Source organism: Phaethon aethereus (genome assembly GCF_964289735.1).
Source record: "Phaethon aethereus genome assembly, chromosome: 13".
Taxonomy (NCBI): Eukaryota; Metazoa; Chordata; class Aves; order Phaethontiformes; family Phaethontidae; genus Phaethon; species Phaethon aethereus.
The window spans coordinates 17,767,045-17,790,508 of NC_138589.1; the positions used below are offsets into that span (position 1 = coordinate 17,767,045).

General features: G+C 42.5%; 2 protein-coding genes across 2 annotated transcripts; one reads left to right on the forward strand and one right to left on the reverse strand.

The window, feature by feature from the left end:
• Positions 1 to 1,279: 1,279 nt before the first annotated feature.
• Positions 1,280 to 2,720, forward strand: PPP1R3E (protein phosphatase 1 regulatory subunit 3E; the record flags this gene model as incomplete). Its single annotated transcript, XM_082005533.1, has 1 exon — positions 1,280 to 2,720. The coding sequence occupies one exon, from the start codon at positions 1,280 to 1,282 to the stop codon at positions 2,225 to 2,227; it is 948 nt and encodes a 315-aa protein (XP_081861659.1). The 3' UTR covers positions 2,228 to 2,720.
• A 12,868-nt stretch (positions 2,721 to 15,588) lies between these two features.
• GCSH (glycine cleavage system protein H) lies at positions 15,589 to 23,281 on the reverse strand (the record flags this gene model as incomplete). The annotated part of the gene is made up of 5 exons (XM_082005865.1): positions 15,589 to 15,686; positions 16,265 to 16,396; positions 17,998 to 18,061; positions 19,403 to 19,482; positions 23,167 to 23,281. The coding sequence occupies 5 exons, from the start codon at positions 23,279 to 23,281 to the stop codon at positions 15,589 to 15,591; spliced, it is 489 nt and encodes a 162-aa protein (XP_081861991.1).
• Between the last annotated feature and the right edge of the window lie 183 nt (positions 23,282 to 23,464).

Here is a 23,464-nt window from a genome sequence, read left to right on the forward strand (position 1 = left end):
TGTTTTTTCACTCCCTACTTATGAACCATCTGTCATTAAAAAGATTTGGAACCTAGTGGCAATAACCGAGGAATTATTTTCGTACTTATTAATAAAGGAATTAGAACTGATAGTTCTAAAAGCAGGGAGCTTTTCCCCAAGTTGTGGTGCCTCTTTCCCCCCCCCCCCCCCCCCCGCCCTTGGTTCTCACTGGGTTTACTTGTCCCGTTCTTAATCTCATCAACGGCATTTCCACTGCCCGGACTTTCAAAAGAACACCAAGTGCTGCAGATAAAATGATGGAGGTGTAAAAGCTTCTGCTCAGAAGCTAAATCAAAATCACATGTCAACACAGTTCAGGCTCAGTCTCTGGCAGGATGGCAGGATCACTGGTTTTAATGCAATTTACTAATTAAAAATGAGTACCGGATTACAGAAAGTCTGGGATGAAGCGGCTTGCTAAAATAGTGTTTTATCTCCTTGCACCGGCTTCACCAGGGTTAGGTTCTCATTAAACTAATTCATTGGAATATTGTTTGGCAATTATGAAATACTCTTCCGGAAAGAGCAAACGCGCTTTGTGTTTCACAGCCAGCCCTCCGCGTTCAGGCTGCTCCTACAGACGGACACCTGCGGCAGGTGTATTTTATTCCGCAGATGTAAACGCATTACAGCGGATTAGCTGGATCTCTTCCTTTCAGCGTGCACTGCGAGATCCAGCCTGCAAGCCAGCTGCTTCTTACCGGCCTCTTAATCTTGCAGAGCCTGGCTTTGCTTCTTCCTTTAGCAGCTATTTCTGTAACGGATCGGACGAGGGAGAGCGCCGCTATAAATTGTAATGTCTCCACCAGGGAATCCCTCCCGCCTCCTCTTTTTGGATGAGATCCTCCAGGAAAGACCCAGAACTCAGCGAGGAGGAGGGACGGCGTAGCCGCGGTACTGGGGAAAGCGGGCGGGGGAGCCGCCGGGAGCGGGGCTGTACCTGGGGAGGGAGCCATGGCGGGGGAGGGATGACTCGCGGCGTGTTCGGCCGCCTGGCCCCGGCGCGGCGGCAGCAGCAGCGGCAGCCCCGCGGTCCCATGCGCCCGGCGGCACCCCTCGGCGCCGGCCGCGACGGGGACAACGCCGAGGCGGTCCCACCGCCCCCCGGTCCCGGTGAGAGGCGGAGCCCGCAGGTCGGCCGCTAGACCGCCTCGCCCTCCGCTCGCCGCGGCCCGAGAGGAGGAGCCGGGCGGCGGGGCCCGGGCCGGGCGCTGGGCGCCGGCACAGCCGCCGCTGCCGCCGGCCCCCCCCGCCCCACATGGATAAGGCGGGCTCGCTGCACACCGCGGTGCCCACGCCGCCGCCCCGGCTCTACCTGCCGCGCAACTTCAGCTGCAGCGCTTGCCTCTATGGCAGCCTGGCCGAGCAGTGCAAGGGGGGCTGCAGCCCCGACGGCGACGCCGCGCCCCCGCCCGTGGTGCGGGAAGCGGCGGGCGAGAGGCCGCCCCGCGGCCGGGAGCCCTCGCTGCCAGCCGTGCCGCCCAGCCCCACGCAGCGCCGCCGCGCCAAGTCGCTGCCCACGCCCGGCGACCGCAGCCTGCGCCCGGCGCTGCAGCAGAGCCCGTCCCGCCGCAAGACGGTGCGGTTCGCCGACTCCCTCGGCCTGGAGCTCACCTCCGTGCGCCACTTCTGCGAGGCCGACCTGCCGCAGGTGCCGCTGCCCGCCCCGCCGCCGCCGCGCACCGCCGACCTCTTCAAGACCAGGAAACCGCCGGCGCTGGGCGACCTGGAGCCGGTGCTGTTCGGGCCGCCGCCGCCGCCGCTGGAGCCGCTCTTCCCACCGCAGCCCGGCGCCAGCCCCGGCTTCGCGGAGCGGGTGCGGCAGCACAAGGTGAGGCTGGAGTGGGTGCGGGCCGAGCCGGCGGGGCTGCGCGGCGCCGTGCGCGTCCTCAACCTAGCCTACGAGAAGGCCGTGTCGGTGCGCTACACGCTCAACCGCTGGGCCAGCTGCGCCGAGGTGCCCGCCGCCTACCAGTCGGCCGGCCCGGCGGACGGCCTCACCGACCGCTTCGCCTTCCTCCTGCCCCTGGGCGCTGCCGCCGCCGAGGCCACGCTGGAGTTCGCCGTCCGCTACCGCGTCGCCGGCGCCGAGTACTGGGACAACAACGAGGGCGCGAACTACCGGCTGCGGAGCCGGCAGCGCGTCCCGCCCGCCGACGGTCCCCCGCAGGACCCCGACAGCACCGCCTGGATCCACTTCATCTGAGGCGGGGGGCGGCCGCCGCCCGCGGAGGGAGCGCGGGGTCACCCCACGGGAGGGCCCGGCTCCCCGCCCGCTTCGCCGGCCGCCTGCCCGCTCAGCGCAGGCCTCGTCTGCAGCCGCTTCTCTGTGCGTCCCCGGCAGATGCTCCGCTGTTCACGGGTGGATAACGTGTATTTCCAGTTCGCCGGCGGTGTCGAGGGGAACCCTTCCGCGCGGGCGGCAGGGAGGCCGGCGTGAGGCCCGGGCGCCGTTTCTGCCCCCGGCGCGCTGTGGCGACCACCAAAGCGGCCGCCCAGGCGGGCCCTGGAGGGACGGGCCGCAGGGCGGCTGCAGAATTTACTCGGCGGGACCGGGTGCCGGAGGTCGGGATCGCCTGCGGTCAGCTCGGCAGGGTCGGCCAGGCTCTGGAAACGCGCAGGGCAGCGGCATAGCGCATCCCTCCGGCCGTTCTGTTTGCCTAATCCTGCTTAAGCAAAGCCGGGCTTCGGCGAGGTGCTGGATCAGTGTTCCGGGCCTCGCTGACCCACTCGTGTTAATTACGCTGCGGGGTTAAAGGCCTGATAGGGCAGGGTTAAGGGACAGATTACGGTGTGGAACCCGAAAAGCCCGGAGTACGGATGCCCCAGGTGTAGCTGTGTTTCATCATGCTCTCAAAATGATCGATCTGTTTAAAGCAAAGATTTTTTTTTTTTTGACCGTGTTTCATCTGTCAAATGTATTTAGAAAACAAAAATAACATCACATACGAATTGAAATGCAACCTACTGAGAGCTTTTTTTTAACAAAAAAAGCAAGTGTTTTGTTTTGAAATTCACAATGCAGGTGGCTGTAATGGTTTGTCAGGATCTGATGTTTGTTTCGGTGGGATTGGTCCCGTAAAGCTGCTTGTGTTCAGGTCAGCAGGAACGTCGTGGAATTGCACCAAAGGAACTAGAGATAGCAAGAGTTGAATCCGTAATTTTAGTCTGCATTCCAAGCAGTGCTTTCAGTTTTATTCCTGTTAATTTAACTGAATTTCTTATGATAAGGTATGAGTGCAGGAGCCTGCTTTCTGAAAAACAAAATGGTCCAAATTTTTCATAAGTTCAGTAAATGACAGATTTCACAAAACTGCCTAAACTTGGTCAGACAAGTTGAAGCAAGTCGTATCTTGCCATATAAAAATATGTTAATTAAAACTACAGAGCATGCTGACTTCTACCTTCAAAGGTATGTTTTAAATTATATTAGTCATAAACATAGTGTTTTCCTTTTTAAACTTGCTTTTTCAGGAGTTCAGCTGAATACAGGTTGTGCTGATGCCAAATCTGGGTGCTAATTTTCCAGGATTTAGGTGTGTATATGTCTGCAGGAGAGGCACCTCTACAAATATGACTTCTGAGAGTGGTAAAACTGATGTTGGTGTGATCTTCTGATTATGAAGGGCTGTAAGATCAGTCCTTTAACGTCTTGGATCTTCTGTAGGTTGTTTAGGAATGAAATGCGATTTTTTTTAACTGCATTTTTGTGTTGTTCAGGAGGGTTAAGTGTCCCAAAGAGCTTGAGTAAAGTTGAGTTCTCATAGAACCTTTTGATGTCTGTGAGAATTGAGAGCAATTTTGTCTCTTGAGGGTCTGGTTCAGTCAGAATAATTAAACTGATAAATTCTGTGGGGGGGAAAAAAAGGTCTGGAAACTTAATGGGAAAAGAGGATTTAATTTAATTTCTTTAGATCACTGTTTCTGATTTAATAGAAAAAATAACGACTATTTTCTCTAGAATTGGAAACTTGGTTTTAATTTCCCAGTCAGTTTTCTAATCCCTGAGTTTTTATATTCTGTTTCTATTAAAAGAAATGTACTGTCAACATCTACTGAGTATTTCACACTTTAGAATGTTAAGGCCTCAATCTTGTATTAAAGCAATTCTATATATTGCTAGTATGCATTTACAAAGCTAGAATTGCAGGACTAGGGTTTTAAACTATTCATTATTAAAGCATATTAAGTGATCTATTTGATAAAGAAAGCCTAACTGATCTTTTTGTCTTTTAGTTGAACAAACTTCTTTTTATAAGAGCCTTAGTCCTGGATAAAAGGAAAAGGGCACCATTTGAAAGCACTTTGAAATCTGGTGGAAATATAGCCAAACAGCTTTTTATGTGTGATGACTTTCCAAAACATTTTTTGCTTGGCCTTTTCTACCCAAATAGTGAACCAAGAGCTGTTATGTAGATTGAAAATGCTTGGAGAAAAAAATAGGGTTTTATGCATTTTAGATTAACTGATGCTGCAACTTTGCTTACAAAGATTTAACAAGGTTTCCTGTTTACTGTTTTAATGGCTTTAGAAACACACATGGTGCTAAAACCATTTTTAACAGTGAATAACTAATTCTAGAATGTCAAAATTATTTTATGGCAGTTTTCATTTTCGTTTGATTTGTGCAGCATCTGCAGGTCTCTAATCTTTTAAAAATCTCCTTATAGCAACTGTGGCTTAAACTCTTTAAATTTGGAATACCGAAATGGCTGTACATGCATCAAGTACACTAGCAAGTTGTTGTATGACTCTTGTTGTTGTTGTTATTTTTGTTGTGACTTAGGTGAAATTTCCGTTGCGCTCAGTTGAAAATTTTGTAGGCAGAATTGGGCTGTGGCTTTGTAATGCCGTTCAGCTATTACTGCTCTTCTATTTGTGGTTCCCTTTGCCAAACACAAATCTGAATATTAAACCTTTTGAGGATGTAGCATCCCAGAAGAATGTTTTGCAAAACAGCGTCTCCTGAGGTTTCAAGCAGTTAAGCCTGTCCTCAAAACTAAAGTTTGTGAGTAATTTTTATGGCCTTGAAGTTGATCACAGTTTATTGATGATATATGTGCAAGTCCCGTAAGAGACGTGGTCTGCTAGCAGCAATTAAACACCTACGTTTTAAAGCCTGGAAAGGTAAGGTTGTGCCCAGTCAGCTTTGACTAGACAATGCTATTGATGAAGTCTGTGGAAGAAGTTTGAGGTGTTTTAATAGAAATCTATTGGTGGCATACGCCAAAACTGTGCTACTTGGATTATATGTTTTCACTTCTACCACTTTAATTTATTTGCAAGCAAGACTTAGTCAGATTTCCAAAGACATGTTCAGTTGCAATGGCTGCAAGTATTTTTCCCACTGGCAGCGTTCACGTACAGTTTCCAGTCCTTTAGATTTCGATCTGATGCTATCTATGTGTGGCTTGCTAGAAGCATTGTGATAAAGGGAGATGAAATAAAAATCCCAAATAATAATTACATAATATTTGCATAAATGATGACTTTGAGAGGAGAAAAACTTGTGTTGAAGAGGATAATTTTCAAGTTGGTGGGACATCAATCATTTTACTGGGAACAGGAGCAAAACGGCTTTTTAAAATCACATTTCTAAAGAATATAGCTCCACAAAGTGAACTTTCATAGGCAAAGTAAAATATTTGAAAAATTTTCAAGCCAACCTTTTTCTGGAGAAAATGTCACCTCCTTTTTTTGCATTTTTATTTGCGTGATTAGAGCCCATGCCACCTTCTTTGCCACTAGAATGGTTTAGGCAAGGCAATAATCCTTAGGTCGCGTACTTGCAAGTGAATTATTCATTGCTTATGTCACTGCAGATGTAAGAATGTCTCTGTCATTCATTGTGCAAAGTTGTAGCTTTATATGTGCCATCTTGTTTTATGTGCAATATAATGATACTTTATACAGTCGAATTGTACTGTATGTCCGATACGCATTGTTGTTTGCAGCTTCACACTTAAACTGGTAGATTTCTTGCATGTGATTCTATGCTTTTCATGGCAATATTTTTGAAATCTACCCTAACTATTTGAAATCCTAAAAGGAATCGGAACTATTAAGTGACTGTAAGTGGAATTTCAGCTAGCCAAGCATAATGCTACTTATTAGCATAAAATCAGTGACTGAAACTCTCGTACTCATTTTCAATAAATGTACGTGATTTCAGGTAATTTTTTTCTCCTTTTAACATTTGCAAGTAACTTTTTGATGTGAGTGTGTGCGCCTCGGTATCTCAGTAAACAACAGAATGAGTGCACACTCTTTGTTTCAGCATATGGGGGGAAAATATATCACTTGAATGAACAAATGTCTGTTCATGCAGAAGCATGATCTCTTTACAGATAGATGAAACGTTTTTCCATAGCGCCAACAGGCAAACATCTGCTAATGCTATATTTTAATGTAAAGTAACCAACGGGAATATTCAGAATCTGCTTCTTAACCTATTAAATATATATTGAAGTTCTTATGTGCCTTTTAACATTTCCGAGGAAGAAATATCACGTGTTCCTTAGCTCTCTCACCAAAAGTCCAGTAGTGGCTTTGTCATTAAAATGAAATTTATACTAAAAATATAATAGAGTCTAATTCCTGATATATTTTCAGCTCTGCCAGAAATCCTGTATCTGTAGCAGCCAGAAGAATTTAATAATATTTTCCCATATAACAGTGAAAGAAATTAGAGTCAGAAATATGTCTTCCTGGTACACTTCTAGAATCATGTAGTTAAATATATAAAAAAAAAAGACTGTGACTATAGTTAATATTAAAAAAATGTATTTATTGTATATATTCACCTCTTGCACAGATATTCTAAATATATATTCTATCTGAAACCAGAAGTTCTAGTTTTTTATGAAATCTATTTGTGGACACATGGTCTCTTCAGTTTTAACTGTTATCTGCCTCATGCTGCATAATGCATATTGTTAAAACTTTTGGACAGATTTCATCTGTCTGTGCAGTTTGTGTTGTGAGATAAAAAAAGTGCTCACTGTAAGGAATATCTGAAGAAAATTACTTTTACCTTCCAATTATACTGCATGGCTTTTTGGCAAATCATCAGTAATTCTGTTTCCTGTATGCACTTCATGTGTACATGCTCTGAATATATGAAAGGATTACTTCCTGCAATTAAAATATTTTTGAGCACTGAAATTAAGGGTTTTCAACTGTAAATAGTTTAAGGTAGGAAGTAGATGTAGTCAATTTTGCTGTAAAATAAAACCCCCTAGCCTTATGTAGAGCTGATCAGTTGTTGGTTTTTTTTAAATGGAAGATGGTGACATTTTCCAAAATGAAATACGTGCAGGGAGACATACCTGTTTCAATAGGAAGGTTTTCTCAGGTTCAGCTTATATGAGAGAATTGCCCTAAAATAGTTAAGTGGTAAGAGTATTTCCTTAAATCAGTGTATGGACTTCAATGTAGGTCTTCCATGATCAAAGTGAATACTGAGCTATAAAACCATCGGCTATTGGTTGGACTCTTTCTTTATCCAACTTATAAATACAATTTTTAAGTTATTTTAGAGAGGATTTTTGACCCTGGATTTCACAGTCTTGTATGGATATCCTCTTCATTCGGTTATCGCAGCAGCTGTTTGAGCTTTCTGTTGTTGAGAAAGGTCTGATTTTATTTTTATGCAACATAGGAAAATTATTTTACATTATAATTTTAGGGAGAAGGCAGGAAAACCATTTTAAAAACCCCTTAGTTTTTAAATATTAAACAATAGCATGCAGAATAAAAATATGCTTGAAATAACATGTGCACTAGCGAGTCCAAAGAATATAGCTAAGAAAAATGTCAAAGGTGAGATGTGCTTTTTTAAAAAAATAGGTGCTTTGGTTTAGTAAGGCAGGGAGAAAGTCCTAGTCTCCAGTGCGAGTGTATTAATACCAGGGATTTCTTTCTATGCAATATTATGGTGCACCTGCTTTTTTTAGGGATTAACTTGATTGGTATTGTTGATGTATTGGTGTGGTGTGCTTAGAATATTCTCTTGAAAGCGTCATGAAGGAAATTGTATGTCAAATACCTTTAGGCTCTTTTTTTGTCCAATCTGACTTCACTAAATCATAATCATACTCCTTTGAATACTTGTAACAAGACAGTATTTCATAAAACTGCATAAGGAAGTCTCACGCATTATACTTTACTCTTTATCACCTTCTAGGACAAAAAGTGTGTTACTGTTGTGAGTTCTAAAGTTTTTGTTTGTCTGTATCTTAAAAATAAGCCAAATAGTATTACACGTTTAAACTTAAAGAGCTAATAGATGTTTTTAAAGCTGATCAAAAGTAGCAGAACTAAAATAGATTGGGATTACTTGTAAGTCCAGTTTCTAGACCGTGGTATAACAAGTGTTTGTGTTCATCCTGTAACTGTCTTCATGGAGGTGCACCCTGATATGAAGCTCATGCATTTTTAAGGTTGATACAAAATGAGCTCTACCTGGGTGCAAAACCTGCCTACGTCTGGATGTGAATCCATGTTGTAATGCAGGAAAATTGACTGCTGTGACAGGAAATTAGTGTTCTTTGAATGGTTTAAACTGAACTCCTCCCTTACAATGTTACACAAATTACTTCTCTGTAATGGCCATGCTCTCTGAAGACAGTGTTCTTTAACATGCAAGTTTTTATTACTGTTGCTTTGATTCACCTTCACTTCAGTTAAAAAAAAAGAAGTTAATTGTTTCTTAACTAGTAAATTACTTTTGGTTGTAGTTTCTTCTGCAATGTTTATGTTTCACCAAATAATGTTTGTTTCTAATGTTTGTAAAAGTAATGCAATATCATCAAAAGTTCAAATCAACATTTTCTAATAATGCCTTGTAATTTACCTAGCCTTACAGTATTTGAGACAGTTTTCCACCAAAACAGTATCTAGTCACTGGTTGTCACAATTACAAAAAAAATATATTTATAAACCTGTAGCTTCTAGCTGTCTATTAAAGATTAATGATACAAATTGTGAGCATGTGGTTAATATAAACCTTTTTTTGACTGACAAACCACGAGTATTTTTTTGTTGAGAATCTGAAACAATTACATTCCGTTTCATCCATAGTGCACGTATGAAGGCATGTTGCGATGTCCTTGAGCATCTGAAGAAAAGGTCCTCTATTTGGGCCAGTTTTTCCAGCCCGCTTGCCTTCAGGCAGTCTCCATTAAGAGGGTTCTCTATGGAAGGTGCAGCATACCCAGTGAGGTTGGTAGTCTGGTCTTCTGAAGTGTAACCATCTTTCAAGAAGATCGGATGAGATTATCGGCATTAATGTCTGTAGCTGTCTCTACAGTCCTGTATCCTTAACACCGTTTCAGCCATAGTCGAGTAGCCTGTCGTTCAGAAAGGAATGCCTGTACTTCAGCTGTTCATGCCTTTACTCCTGCCCGGCCGTGCATTGTTACGGTCACTATGAACAGTTGAAACATTCTCAAGTGCAGTTCAACATTTAGCTGCCAAAAGCTTGTGCTAGGTGCTAGACAGTACAGAAACACCAGGATTTCGGGAGAGGAGAGAGCAGCTTTCATAGAGGGAAGATAGGAGATATGTGAAAAGAACTGTGACTTTTTTGGTTTTTTTGGTTTTTTTTTAAAGTAAAAACCCCCTGAACAACCATTGCAATTTTTCAGTGCTGAAGGACTAGGAGGAAGGTTTCTAAGCCCCATGGATATTCAGCAGTAACTGCAGTCAAGCTGTTTCTTCAACCAGCACATGCTTTTTCCTCCAATGGTGATGCAGAATTGAGGCTATATAGGTGTTAGCTAAATGAATCGTAAGGACCCTTCCAAATATTCTTTCTCCATTAATCGCTGAGTTCAAAATGTTTGTTTCTTGAATTGTTGTAATGTGCTGATTTTCAAACTTTCACTGTAGACAGCATCTTACCTTAAAATGCCAAGAAGAGTGTTCAGTTTTTCTTTAACCAACACTTTTTAAGCCTTCTGTGTAATACAGAAAAAGCCATATAGCCATAAGGAGAAAAAATGTTGTATGTTGTTCTCATGTAATTAGTACAACTTATTTTTCTGTACTCTGTCAAAAACATCTGTTTAGCTGTCTCGTTATTAATAATAACATTTTCACATGTTTCTTTGGAAGGGCAAAGTAATTAAAATGTAGAACTAGGGGTTGTCAATGCTACTTCTAAAGAGTGGCCCTTTGCCAGACTGTTAGATTCCCTATTAGAAATACTGCTTTAGATCCCATAGAAGCAGAGGCCTGTGTTCAAGGACTGTGTTGTCCTTTAGTTATTCTTTAAACATGTGGAAGGTGTGGGAACTAGGTGAAAAAATTCAAGGTTTTGAATGGCTGAATTTTCTTCTTTGTTGTCTAACACCAGGCCAACCTGATGTGAGAAATGCCCCTTAGTCTAATAGAAAGCCGCAAAACTGTTCCAGCTGCAGATGAGATGATACACTGCAGAAAAAAAGAGCCGTGTAGTGGTGATGTTACACCAGTTTTATCAGTGGCTTTGCCTTACATGTGGCACAAGTGAGGGCTTGTCAGAAGAGACAGGAGTTGCCAAGAATACTTAATCCTCTGTCATTTTTTCTTGATCCAGACCCATGCAGCGAAGAATGGAGAGTGGTGATGGCTGGAAAACAGAAGTACTCTTGAGTCCTAGGAAGTGCAGACTCGTCCTCCTATCCTGAGGATTGATTTCATGGTTAGAGAAAGGTACAAGTGCGGTACCTCCATTAAAATATATCTCTAAGCAAACTACATTCAATAGCATAAATAATTAAACACTATAAACAAATGCCAAATAAAACAGCCTAATAGTGGAGGATGTAGGACACTTGTACTGCATTAAAATAGATCAGGTCTGAAGTGACTGAATTACGCTGTCAGGAAGAGAGGGATATCGATAGTGTGAGGCAATCTCTAACCAATCCAGACAGCACAGACTAAGTTCTCCTGCCAAGGACTGTTCCTCTAAGGCTGTGTCTCAAGTAGTGTGGGGAAAGTGGAGAAAATTGCATTGAGGACACTCTGAAGCTGCTCTAAAGATTTGTCTGTGCCACCTGCAGCATATCATGCTGGTAACTTACACTGATGGCTACTGCTCAAGAGTCTTCATATTGTCTTACATCCATAAGGTCATATTCCCTGAAGTGGCTTGCCAAAAGATGTTCGGCTTTCCATCAGTTTAGTCGCATTTCACCACATTAAAAGATGTTTGTCTGTAGAAACAGCGCTGTGTTGTGTAGATGACTTTTGCAATCTCTCTAAGACTGATGCAGCTTCATTAATATAAAAGCAGTTTCACCCTTGACTTTGGTGGAAGAATGGCTTTCCTAAAGCTCTCACTCAATCTCTACTCTGTTATTGAAATGCTCCTGTTGACTTAATGGCTGGCATCGTGTTTGGAATTTGATAAAATTTTAGACTGTCCATGCATACCCCTTCCCCACCAGGCCAAATTTTAGGTGTGCTACAAGAAGAGGGGAGAATAAAGATGGTAAGATGATTGGTACAGTGAAACGAAGTTAATTCCTTGTTACATTGGGACGTTTTTTAAACATATTGAATGAAGCAAGATGTGCTTAATATTTTTTCAGGTTGAAGTTGACCTGGGACATTAAATTGCAGCAAAGCTGGATCTCGCCGCAGCACCTTTTAGCGACTGAGCCGCACCAGCCCGGGCTGCCTGCGCTGCCTTGCCACCGCTAACAGGCTGAGAGCCGCCGCGCGGTGGGCTTGGGCACTGATTGCTTTTTAAACTTGCGATTCCTTAAGTCGGCACATGTTGCTGTTTGACAGCCTGGAGCATTCCAGCCACTGGTGAACTCGTGTGGCTAATTAATCATGCACTGCTCTGGGGTTTTCCTTTCTCCTCCCCACACCGTGCAGTGCAGGTAGGGCGATCTCCTTTGCCTCTGGCTGCGTGATGTCTCCCAATGTCACAACAGACAAGCCCCATGTGCTCAGCTGAGGAGCTGAGGATCATTCTTGATTGATTTATTGGGGCAGTTCTGTTTATTCACATGACCAGGCTGATGTGAAGGTAGGTAGGTGTTACGATGTCCTTTATGTGTCGGCTTCATGTATTAAAACTGTGTGATGGGAGCCATTACTACAGGAAGACTGTAAATTCCCAATCTACCAGTATGAGGAAAGAGGACCCTTCACCACGAGACATCAACTCTCTAGAGACACCAATTAAGGGGAGCATTAGAAACTGAGATCTGCTGCACTTCCAAGCTAATCTTCAGAGCTGCTTAGGTAATTGTCTTACTGCTACTTTAATGACAGTGAAGTTGACATTGCCCTTATTAAGTTCATCAAAACACCACCAAGTGTTATTATTTATGTTCTTTTAGTTTTATACCATTGATTTCTTTTTCTCCCTGTGGTGAGAATTAACAATTACATGATTTGTATTTACACACATGATGGGTCAGGGCTCACAGGGAGAGGCAGCACTTCAGTGACTGAAACACAGCCAAATGTTTAGGTGTGTCAATCTTTTCAGGATTGCTGTTGATAAAGATCTTGGAACCAATTTTTTCAATCCATATTTAGTTTTCTAAGTTTAGCTTATATTATTCAGTTCGGTAATTGGAGACATAAAGGGGTTGGTACTTGTGGAACAGAGAGGAAGTACTGGCAAGAAGAAAGGTGATGATATCATTAACCCCCAGGAGATAGAGACATAATTATTGGTTGTAGAAGTATGGAAATCATGATTTGCCCCAAAACCAATCTCTTACTGAGCCTATAATGTTTAGTATCCAGTAATTGTGAGTGTTAAGTTCTTAAGCTCAGGATCAAGATTTAAGAGGTCACAGCTGAAGTTGTTAATCTGTAAAAAATCATCTCCTTTATTCATTGTCTGTAGGAGCACACAACGGTAAACAAGTTTGATGTTTTCCCCTACAATTTATACAAAAGCATTTAAAATTGTATCACAGACCAAAGCTAATACACATTCACTCCATCTTTTTATTTTGATGAAAGGCATTCTTAACTGATTCATGGTGGTGATATTTGTGTTCTTGCAGAGTCTGGCTCCAACCAGTGCATGGAGGTCTGCCTGAGGCTGCTTGCTGCTGCTGAATGGGGTGAAGTTATGGGATTATTTGAAAGCTAGGAGCTCTGCTTGGGTAGCATATGTCCAACAAGGACAAATACATTCTTTTGGCAGCATAACTCAGGTAGTTGAGTGGATTGTAGAAGGATATAAAAATATTTGCTCCATTAGACATCCTTTGGCCTAAAAACTGCAGAACACCAGAGCTCCCAGCATAAACCACACAAGCAAAGCACCTAAGTAGTAGTGTTCCCATTTTTAAGAGGAATTGGGAGATTTAATAAATCATTCTAAGGTCATCTAAAACCCTAAAAAAGAACTAGGGCTAGAGAGGTTCCTGGTCCTCCTTTTTGAGGAGAACAACATCCATTCTCCAACTATAAGGTTGAATCTTATTTCATATGGTTTCTCCAGGAAGCTGTCATTTATCCACACTCACACGTAGCCTTATAAACACTGCTAGTACAGTGATGAGGGCAAAGCTTGAAGAAGATCAGAGTTGCCAGTTTTTACTATTCCCCAGGTTCTTTAGGGGATTACAGGAAATTACTATTTATTTCATTGATCAAAAGGAAAGAATACAAACATTTAAAATGAAAAATTATATAAAAATGCATTACAATGCATCTAAAGGGAGATTCCCCAGGGGTGATAGATTAGATGGCAATGAATGAAGGGCTTATTACCCTCCAGTAAAAGTTGGAAAAAAAATAGGAGGGAAGAAATGGTATCCACTTGGAACATTTTCATGCATTCCTATCTCCATTTGCCTGTACTCATTCTCAGTTGAAGCAAACTTTCTCTTTCCCTTTGGAAAGTGCACAGGGAGTCTGCAAGAAACCAGGATCAGGCTCCCGGCTCTCTGGGCCCTGAACATCACAATAAATACTGCATGATACTGTGAATAATGCAGAAGTACTGAGTTTTTAAAGCATTTACACTGGGTTTACTGGAGCCTTTTGTTCATCAACCACTGCCAAGAAGTTAGGACTCCTGCAGAACAGTCAAACCCTCTCTTTCCTTAGTCACTTTGCAGTTTAACTCCTATGGAGAAGATAAGATAGATAGTTTCATCTTCAATACACACTAGAGTCTCTCTTAGCAGGGCTTTTATCTGTCACTTGTGGAAGAAAAATTAGCTCCTAGAATTTAAAAAAAGCCCACCAATTACTTTCACATCCCTTCAGATCATAAAAGCCAGCCCTACATTTTTATACACTAGAAAGGTTTCTGCATAACCTGCAGTGTATTTCTGCCTTTTATGAAGGGCTGTGCTTTTGAAAGTAACTTCCAAAGGAATATGAATTTTGCCTTTACCATGGATTAAAATGGCAAAGGCAAAATTTACATGGATTAAACATGCCCCTGCTTCCTCTTACATCAACTTACAGATACTTGGTTTTCATTCCTGTTTTATGCTTAGCTTCTAATCACCATTTTAGAATTGTAGGAAAAAAGTTTTAAGCCAAAACTCTGCTGTACCACTGTGTTTTCCTAAAGTGCAGGTCTGTACAACTCACTCAACCTCACCCTCAGATATCCCATCAATTTTGAGTGCACTTTTGTGGATTCATTAAATATTAAGTCTAATGGAATCAGCTGCTTTAGTTCACTGGTTTGCAAAGCAGAAGTTTTAGTTTCATTCCTGTGATGTCATTACAGCAGTATGCCTACTTGAGCTTAAAGACAGACACACATGGATACATTACACAAACTATTCCTGATCACACAGTTTTCACAAGTGTCTACTCTTCTGAAATCACCACAACTGCTAGGCACAAGATGTAGAATTCCTTAATTACTTGTGACATAGGTAGTGTTTACCAGACAACAAAATACAGCCTGAACAATCCACTCGAGAACATCAATAAACCAGCACTGCATGAGTTTTGCAGACTAAGGCGGCACATAAATCAGAAGACAAGGACCATACCTTCTGCCTCAAAGGCAGAACTATTCAATTACATAGTAAAATAAAGAAGGAACACATAAAAGATTAATAAATCCTGTAATGAAGTAAAAAATCATGCAAAGAGGTAGTTGATATGGCTTCTCCTTTTTTGGTATCATCTTTGCAACTATACTTAGGAAAAATATTAGTAAGTTAGGGAGGCACTGCTTTTCAGTATATTGGGAGCAACAGAAAAGTATTTCAGCGAAAGCTGTAGTCCAGGTTACGAGAACAGTCATGTGCCTACAACAGAATTACCAGCCTTAAGGCTGTTGTTACTAAATTTGATTGTCAAATGTATCTATATATTTTAGCAAATAAATTTTTTTTCCCAAAAATATCATAGATAACATCCTGAAGTTACATAAATCAGATAATCTAGAATAAAAAAACCCTTGCAGGTTTGCAGATGTTAAACATTTTTATCACTGCAATTATTTATGGCCTCTATATGTGATCATAAGTGGTATTTTTTCAGGTTGCCATAACTGGACATTCTCTACTTCACTGATTGATGACAAACTACGCTGAAATATTTTATATGGATTTATTTCATTATTCCAGCTCAGTCCTCAATGGATTTTATGTATTTCTCATAGGCATCTTCATTCATCAGTTCATCAAGTTCAGCAGGGTTTTCCACAGTCATCTTGATAAGCCAACCTGTAGTTAGGAAACAAAAAAGAAACACAGTTGCTAATATCCTACAAGGAAGATTCATTCATGTTATTGCCTTAGAAAAGTACTCCCCGTAGGCATACAAGCCCCATAACACTGGTAGAATCAACAGGACTTCTTGTGCAGGCAAAACGGTATTTCAATACTTTAAAAAGATGAACAAACAACCTGTCATAAGAAATGACCTTTTGAGTCAGACCAGTTGTCTAATTTAGTACTGTCTCTTGACAGTGGCATTAAGGAGATGCTGTCTAGAAAGAGTAAAAGAGCCTGACCTCTCAGTATCATGAGCTGCTAACGAGATCAAAAAAGACAAATGAGATCAAGGGAAACAGATTTAAATTCAACCACCATCTATGTCTGAAAAGAACACACTGTAATGCAGCTGTCAGCAAAGACAAGACTACAATAATACTTTGATGTTAAATTTTATTGGGCTTGAACTATATTCGATATATTCCATTAAAGCCTCCACACCATCAAACTGGAAGAATTGCAGAGCCATGTGTGACAGCAAGAATCCAGGTGGTGTTCATTATTGAAAGATAAAAATAACATCTTACCATCTTGATAACAAGATTTATTGACAAGCCCTGGATTATCTGCGAGGGCAGCATTAATCTCTGTCACTTCTCCTGAGAGAGGAGAGTAGAGTTCACTAGCAGCTTTCACACTTTCCAAAGCTCCAAACTCATCTGAAACACAGAATATGACTGAATGCTTTTAAGAGGAAAATACAGAGTGCTTTAGTTGTTTTAGTCAGACATTCCGATGACGACCTAGCCATTGAAGAAGCGTCTTGATCTTGAGTAAGGAAAACTGTCAAAGAGATTGAAGTCACCAACTTTATGACAATGATCAGCGGTATTAAATTTGATGTTTATGCTCCTGAATTATTCTGGGGAACTTGTGTAACACTAGCTAGCTGGCTACTACAGAAGGGATGGCAATTTCTTGTATTTGGCTAATACTTTGGCTAAAGCCCTGCAGCATATATGATATGATAGCAGGTTAGAAAGAACCACACCCAGCTCCTGCTGCAAGAGACCTAACTATGCCTTTTATATGCAACTTAAACCTTTCTATACATAATTTGGTTACAAAATAGACACAGACACAATTTCAGGAATCCCGTTTTTAATTCAGAAACACTACCAACAGTTACATTTGCACTCACTGGAAAACTAAAAAAATTAGTATTCAGAAGCACCACACTGGAAATCACCCAGCCGCTCTTCCCTTTTTTCTTTCTTGAGGGCAGTTATGGAAGTGGTGCCTGGAGCAATGGTAGTCCAGAGTAACTCTAAGCCATAAGCAAGACAGGCAAACAAGAGGATGGAGGAACACCAAGCTGCCAAACGTATAGATAGGCATCAGCACAAGGAATCAGACAACAACATGTTCTGGGAAAGCTTGGAGTTAGACTAAGGCCAGAACAGGTAGAAAAGAGAAGAACTAAATGGAAATGACATTCCTTCAGATAAAACTACAAGTTGGTTAATTAAAACCCTAAACAGAAAAGACCTTTTGTCTAACATTCACCATTCAGTGTGATGTAATAGATTTGGCCAAAACAGTTCAATACGGACCTGTTCCACAAAAAGGATGGCAAAAGAAAGGCCTGTTACTTTACCTCAGTAAATCTACATTCTTCTTCTGCAACATCTGAAGCTAATGCCAATCTTTTCTTTATATACTAGTGAGACAGCTTTCCATGTAAATACAGGAATAGGCTTTTCCTTTCTACGTGTTCATGCTCACTCTTCTTTAACATGGAGAATTACATAGCTGAATGATTAAGAATGTTACAATTCATACATCACTAATAAGCAAAACCCTATGATTACAGTTGATACCCAAAAATTACTGAGTCTGTATATTCATAGAAAAATTAGAGCTCGGTATCAACTAGTGTTTCACATAGTACAACTCATGAAATGCCTAACTGCAGAATCACAAATAAGCCAGTCCAAACACTAGCAAGTCCAGATCAAAGCATAAACATTTTAAAAACAGAGCATTGATAAAATTATTAAAAAGAGATATTTCAAATACTTAATTTTTAAATAAATGTCTTCACAGTTTAATAAGCAGGTATTTTCTGCTAGCACGCATGGTCTGACAGTGAGAATTTGAAATTAAAGCTGTCACTTGTAGAAATACCTGAATTTATGTTAATACCACTATAAATCTTCTGGATGCAAAAATAAAGCTTACTTCATCAAATTAATCTTTGCAAAGGGAGAGTGGGATGAGTAGAATAATTACTTCAATAGAAGTTAGAGCTGAAACTTACCATGTTTACTCAATTTTGTCCCAATTTCTGGAAGACTACAGTAAACAACATCGCCTAATGCTTCCTTAAAAGAAAAACAAAAGCATCAAAGCATACATTAAAGAAACTATACATAGGAGAGATCTGATACAGTAACTCTAGAATCTGTATATAAGTAATCTCTGCCTCTAAATTTAGTTCTCATTCTTTAAGGACTGCATATTTTTCACTTTTACTTTGTAAATGTTTACCTTGAAAAAAAAAAACTTTTGTTATAACACCCCAAATGCCAAATTATTATTTATCTATTACAGTGTTAATAACCCTCAGGCTGAGTTACAAGGTATATACAATATATAAAGATTTCTTCAGGCAGGATGAGAAAGAACATCTGCTGATCCTCTTCCCATCAGCTACAGTAACAACTGTTTTAACAGACAAAGTTCCCAATGATTTGAGGGGATTATCTTTTTGTTACAAAAAGAGAGGACTTGCTTCCACAATGATTCCTCCCCAGACACAGACAACTGCAGAGCTGTTAGCACAGTTCGTCCTCACTGACTTCAAGAGCCTTATCACCATAAGAATTGGCACAATCAGAATAGGCTTCTGCCTCTGCACTGACAGATGTACCCTATCTCACAAAAGATTAGGGATCTTACCGATTATTAGTCTTATTTACAGAAAACGGAGATCACAGGAAATGCTGCTTGTCCTAAGAAACATTAATTTCACTTCACCGATAGCTTCTCACATTTGATTTTCTTAAATTTCACATATAGTGAATCTCTATCCCGAGTTTGCCTGTGACTATTCCAAATCAAGTACTTGCATGAGAACAAAACAAAAAATCCAAAGGAATTCACAGAATCATCAAGGTTGGAAGGGACCTTCGAGATCATCAAGTCCAACCGTTATCCCAACACCACCATGCCTGCTAAACCGTGTCCCGAAGCACCATATCCACACGTTTTTTGAACACCTCAGTGATGAATTCCTATACTAGAGTAAGAAATATATGCCATGTTGTACTTCACAACTGTTCTTTAGCCAGAGGGATTGCGCCGTATTCCTGTTCAAGGGAAGCTTGACGTAAGAAGTGCGCAATACACTCTTCACATAGCCATGAACTCCACAGGCCTATAAGAACTGAAGCAATGAAGTTTTAAATCCTGCTGAACCATTAAGTTTCTCACCAAGATCAGCTCTCCATACGCTCAATCCGAAGTCATTAAGAATTTATCAGAATGCTGAAGCAGCATTCACTTCACAAATAATGTGATAGATCCAAGTCCAAAAATCACGCTCAGTGTATAGCATATACAATTAGAACAATAAAAAACAGTAACTGTCCAAAGAGCAAGGACAAGAGCAGGTACGCATAAATAAATATTGCGGACTTGGGTAAGTGGGGAGGGATCAATACCTGTGCAAAATTGCTGATTCCTACTGTTCCAATGCCATTTTCAACGGATATCCATTCATGCTTGTCTGTGAATTTGCGGGCTGAAATAAAACAAACTTGGTATTTCAGAAATAAGTGACATGTTGCTCGCTTAAGTACAGTAACACATTTGCAGGCTTAAACTGTGGGGATTTTTTTACTGAGGTTAGTTTTGTACATCTTTCTTGGAAAATATTTTAAACAGCACATTCAATTTACAGAAGCATTTCGTTCTGTTCATGACACATATAGTGACACCGTAGATGCTCTGCTGGGAGTATTACTAGCTCCTGTGCAGTCATCTAGAGACTGACAAAGTCAAGGGCAAAAGGAGTAGTTCTACTTCAAAGAAAAGTACAGATCTAAAGCATGCATGTGTACTGTACTCATTTATATATTTCTGTAATAGCATATTTAGAGTTTGTTTCTGACGACCACTTAACCACTTTATTATTCCTGGGAAGACCAGTATTAATGACTCATTAGAAACCGCAATCTGACAATTCTATTATTAGACACTCTTCTAATTATTAGAAGTAATTCTTTTATAAAGTCATACAGAGAAACATCAAAAGAAGCAACTGAAACAGGCAACATATTTTTCTTGCTAATATTTTACCTGGAACTTTTTTACTCAGAGTATTTTTAGCCTGCTTTGTTTTCTTACTTCTATAGTTTCCCCATAGATACTTTCTTCCACCTTCCCCCCCCTTCTTTTTTTTTAATTACTTTAGTTTTAATTTTCACTTGTAGCACCTATCCAATCAGGCAAGGGATGTTCCAGAAGCTGGAGAAGATAATTTCTTAAACAGAGCTCTCTGTGCGTTTAGTGCCAGAGTAGTACAGCTGGACTTTCCTTTTCAACGTAGAATGGTTTGGATTGGAAGGGACCTTAAAGATCACCTAGTGCCAACCCCCCTGCCATGGGCAGGGACACCTCCTCTAGACCAGGCTGCTCAAAGCCCCATCCAACCTGGCCTTGAACACTTCCAGGTGTGGGGCATCCACAGCTTCTCTGGGCAACCTGTTCCAGTGCCTCACCACCCTCATAGTGAAGCATTTCCTCCTTATATCTAACCTAAAGTTACCCTCTTTCAGTTTAAAGCCATCATCCCTTGTGCTATCACTACATGCCCTTGTAAAAAATCCCTCACCAGCTTTCTTGTAGGCCCCCCTTAGGTACTGGAAGGCTGCAATAAGGTCTCCCTGGAGCCTTCTCTTCTCGAGGATGAAGAACCCCAACTTTCTCAGCCTGCCTTCATAGGAGAGGTGCTCCAGCCCTCTTTGAGTTCAAAATTCTCCTCTCAGGCTCTTCGTCTAGGCTGGACTCCTTACACCCACTAGAGAAACTACACTTCTGAAAATCCTTGCATGTTTTCTAAATTTGTACATGAAGGAAAACAGAAGTTCATGCTGTAGACCTGCTAAAAATCTTTCCACTGTCAGTCAGTCACATTTTAAGCTGTTTCAACTGTAGTGATCCTCTTATTTATGTCTGAACACGTGCAAGAGAAGTAATCTCAAATAAAATGCTTTGTCTTTGAAGATGGCCGAAGTTTTACAGACCTCAGTGGAGCAATACATGTTTTTGAAAGTACAGTACATACAAAATTTTGAGTAAAAGGCAAATATGAAGTGTTTTTTCATGAATTACCAGTCAGAAAGCCCAGAGAATTTCAGCTAGCATTATTTATACCTGCAAAAACATCTCAGGACACATTCTAATGAACAGAAATCAAGTGTCTTTAATGTCTTTACCTAAAATGATTTAACTCATATGAGTTTCACTGGAAACGAGTAACGAATCATAAGAACAGAGAATGACACTGATTCTTAAACCCAAGCTGAACATCTGTGATGCTATATATGTCACAAAAAAGCCAACCAATATATCTTTATGTAGGATAATAATATTGTACAGGATTTGTTTATAAAGCAAGGTTAAAAAAAAAGAAAAGCAGAAAACTTCCATGATCAGTTTGGAACACAGTGGTAAAATGTTCTCAACTGTTAGAAGAGCACATAAGCTTCTTGTAGGACAAAAAAAAAAGTGAAAAATGAAAAGTTCTAACCGTGTATCAAAAACACTGCAAATAAAGTAAAGGTCAAATTAAAAAGAGTTAATAAGTAATCTCAAAATTTGAACTTTGAGCTTACGTAATCAGCCCATTAAATAATTCGAATTAAACGAATATAAAATGTCAAAACATCAAATCTCTTCTGTGAGCATTCTTTAGAAGAGCAGCTAAATTTACTTTAGCTTCATTCATTTCAACATGACTGGTTTCAGCTTAACTAGCACATTCTGAATTCAGACCTTCATTTAGTCTAGCCTGCTTCTATTAAGTATTTCATAAATACATGCCTGCAGAGTGAAGGAAAACTTACACCTCCACAGAGGCATACAAGTTTTCCTCTCTGCCTAAAACAAAAGCAAAACATATACTATTCCTTCAAGTAAGATCTGTAGAAAAAACAACGGGTACCTTAAACAATTAAAATAGCAAAAAAACCTTAGATCTTGACTTAATTTGCAAATGACTAATACATGTTATTTCTTTCACTTGCAGCAGAAGGCAGTTAAAACAGATAGGGTTAAGAGACTATCTGGAAGGAAGTTTAAGACCTCTTCTTAGTGGCAGTAATTATTTTTATAGCATATTCTCCTCCTCTTTGCTCCTACCTTTTCAACATTTCTGTTTGCTGGAGTACCACAGAGCCTGTTTTTCAGACTTCTGTGGCTAACTCTCATTCAAAGAGCGCTTCGACAGCAGCAGATACATTCAGCATTAACTACACTTAAGTGCAAAATCACACCAAGCACCGATGTGCAAGTCCACCTCCTCCCCCCTTACCACTTCTGTAGCCACACTGCAGAGGAGCTGGCGAGCCAGAGCCAAACTTCTTTAGCCCCAACAAGCCCAAGGCGCTGAGAATCTGGCTCTGGTTTGCTGGCAGCCCAAACCCAGCTGCTGCAGGCCCGCTGCCTCCATCCACCCCTTTTTGCCCCTTTCTTGTACTGCTGCTGCCGCTCCTTGGAGCTGTCAACAAGCCGTTTCAGCACGACGGGCCCAGGAACAGCCATCCGCTTTTTTGGTCAAGTTCACGCCCGCCGCACTCGGCGAAGCCTGCAGCTGGGGCCGGAGGGCGACAGGGCCACTGTGCTAAAGCTGTTGCGTGGAGAGGCGGCTAAAAGTTTCCTGCCCGTTAAGGGAGGTGAATCAGCTCCTCACGGGAGGGGGAAGCGGGAGAGCGCCGGCACCGGGACGAGGGACAGGTGAAACCCCCGCCGCCGAAAGCAGGGAGGCACCGACCGTCCCGTGCGGCTGGAAGCCCGTGCGAGGCTTCAGCCATCTTGCGCGGCTTTTCCCCCACTCCAGCGCGTGGGGACGAGCCGCCCGGGGCTAGCGCGGCTCAGGGGAGGCTGCGGCAGCGCGCTCCGGCCGGCCGCGTCCCGCGGGCAGCTGAAACACGCGGCACGTCTCGCTACGAGGCACTGCCGCCCACCGGGGGCTGGCGGCGGGCGTTCACACTGCGGCGCTGCTCCGCGCCCGGAGCGGGGAGGGCACTTCAGCCCCCGCCGGCTGCTGCAGGCGGCGGGCTGCCGGGTGCAGCCAGCGGCGCGGGCGGAGAGGCCCGCCCCGGCTGCGGGAGCCCTGGCCGGCAGCGAGCGACGGCTACCTCACAGACCTGGGCCGCTCTCCCGCCGGGCACCGTGCGCCTCCCTCCCCCCACCCGCCACTCACCGGACAGCACCAGCGAGCTAGTGGCCAACCTCCGGGCCGCGGGCACCCGCGGCGAGAGGCGCGGGCAGCGCGGTGCCAGGACCGGCCCGACCCGCCGTAACGCGCGCCACGCCATCTTTGCCGCGGGCGGGCGGGGGGCGGCGCCGCGCGGAGCTCCCGCCTCGCGGGGGCGTCGTCAGGGGCGGCCGTTACCGGCGGCCTGTACCGGGGGCGGCCGCCGTTGCCTTCAGCGGGCGGCGCCGTTCCTGAGGGACGTCCACTGAAGAGCAGTCTGGCAGCCACGGAGCGGAGCTGTTTC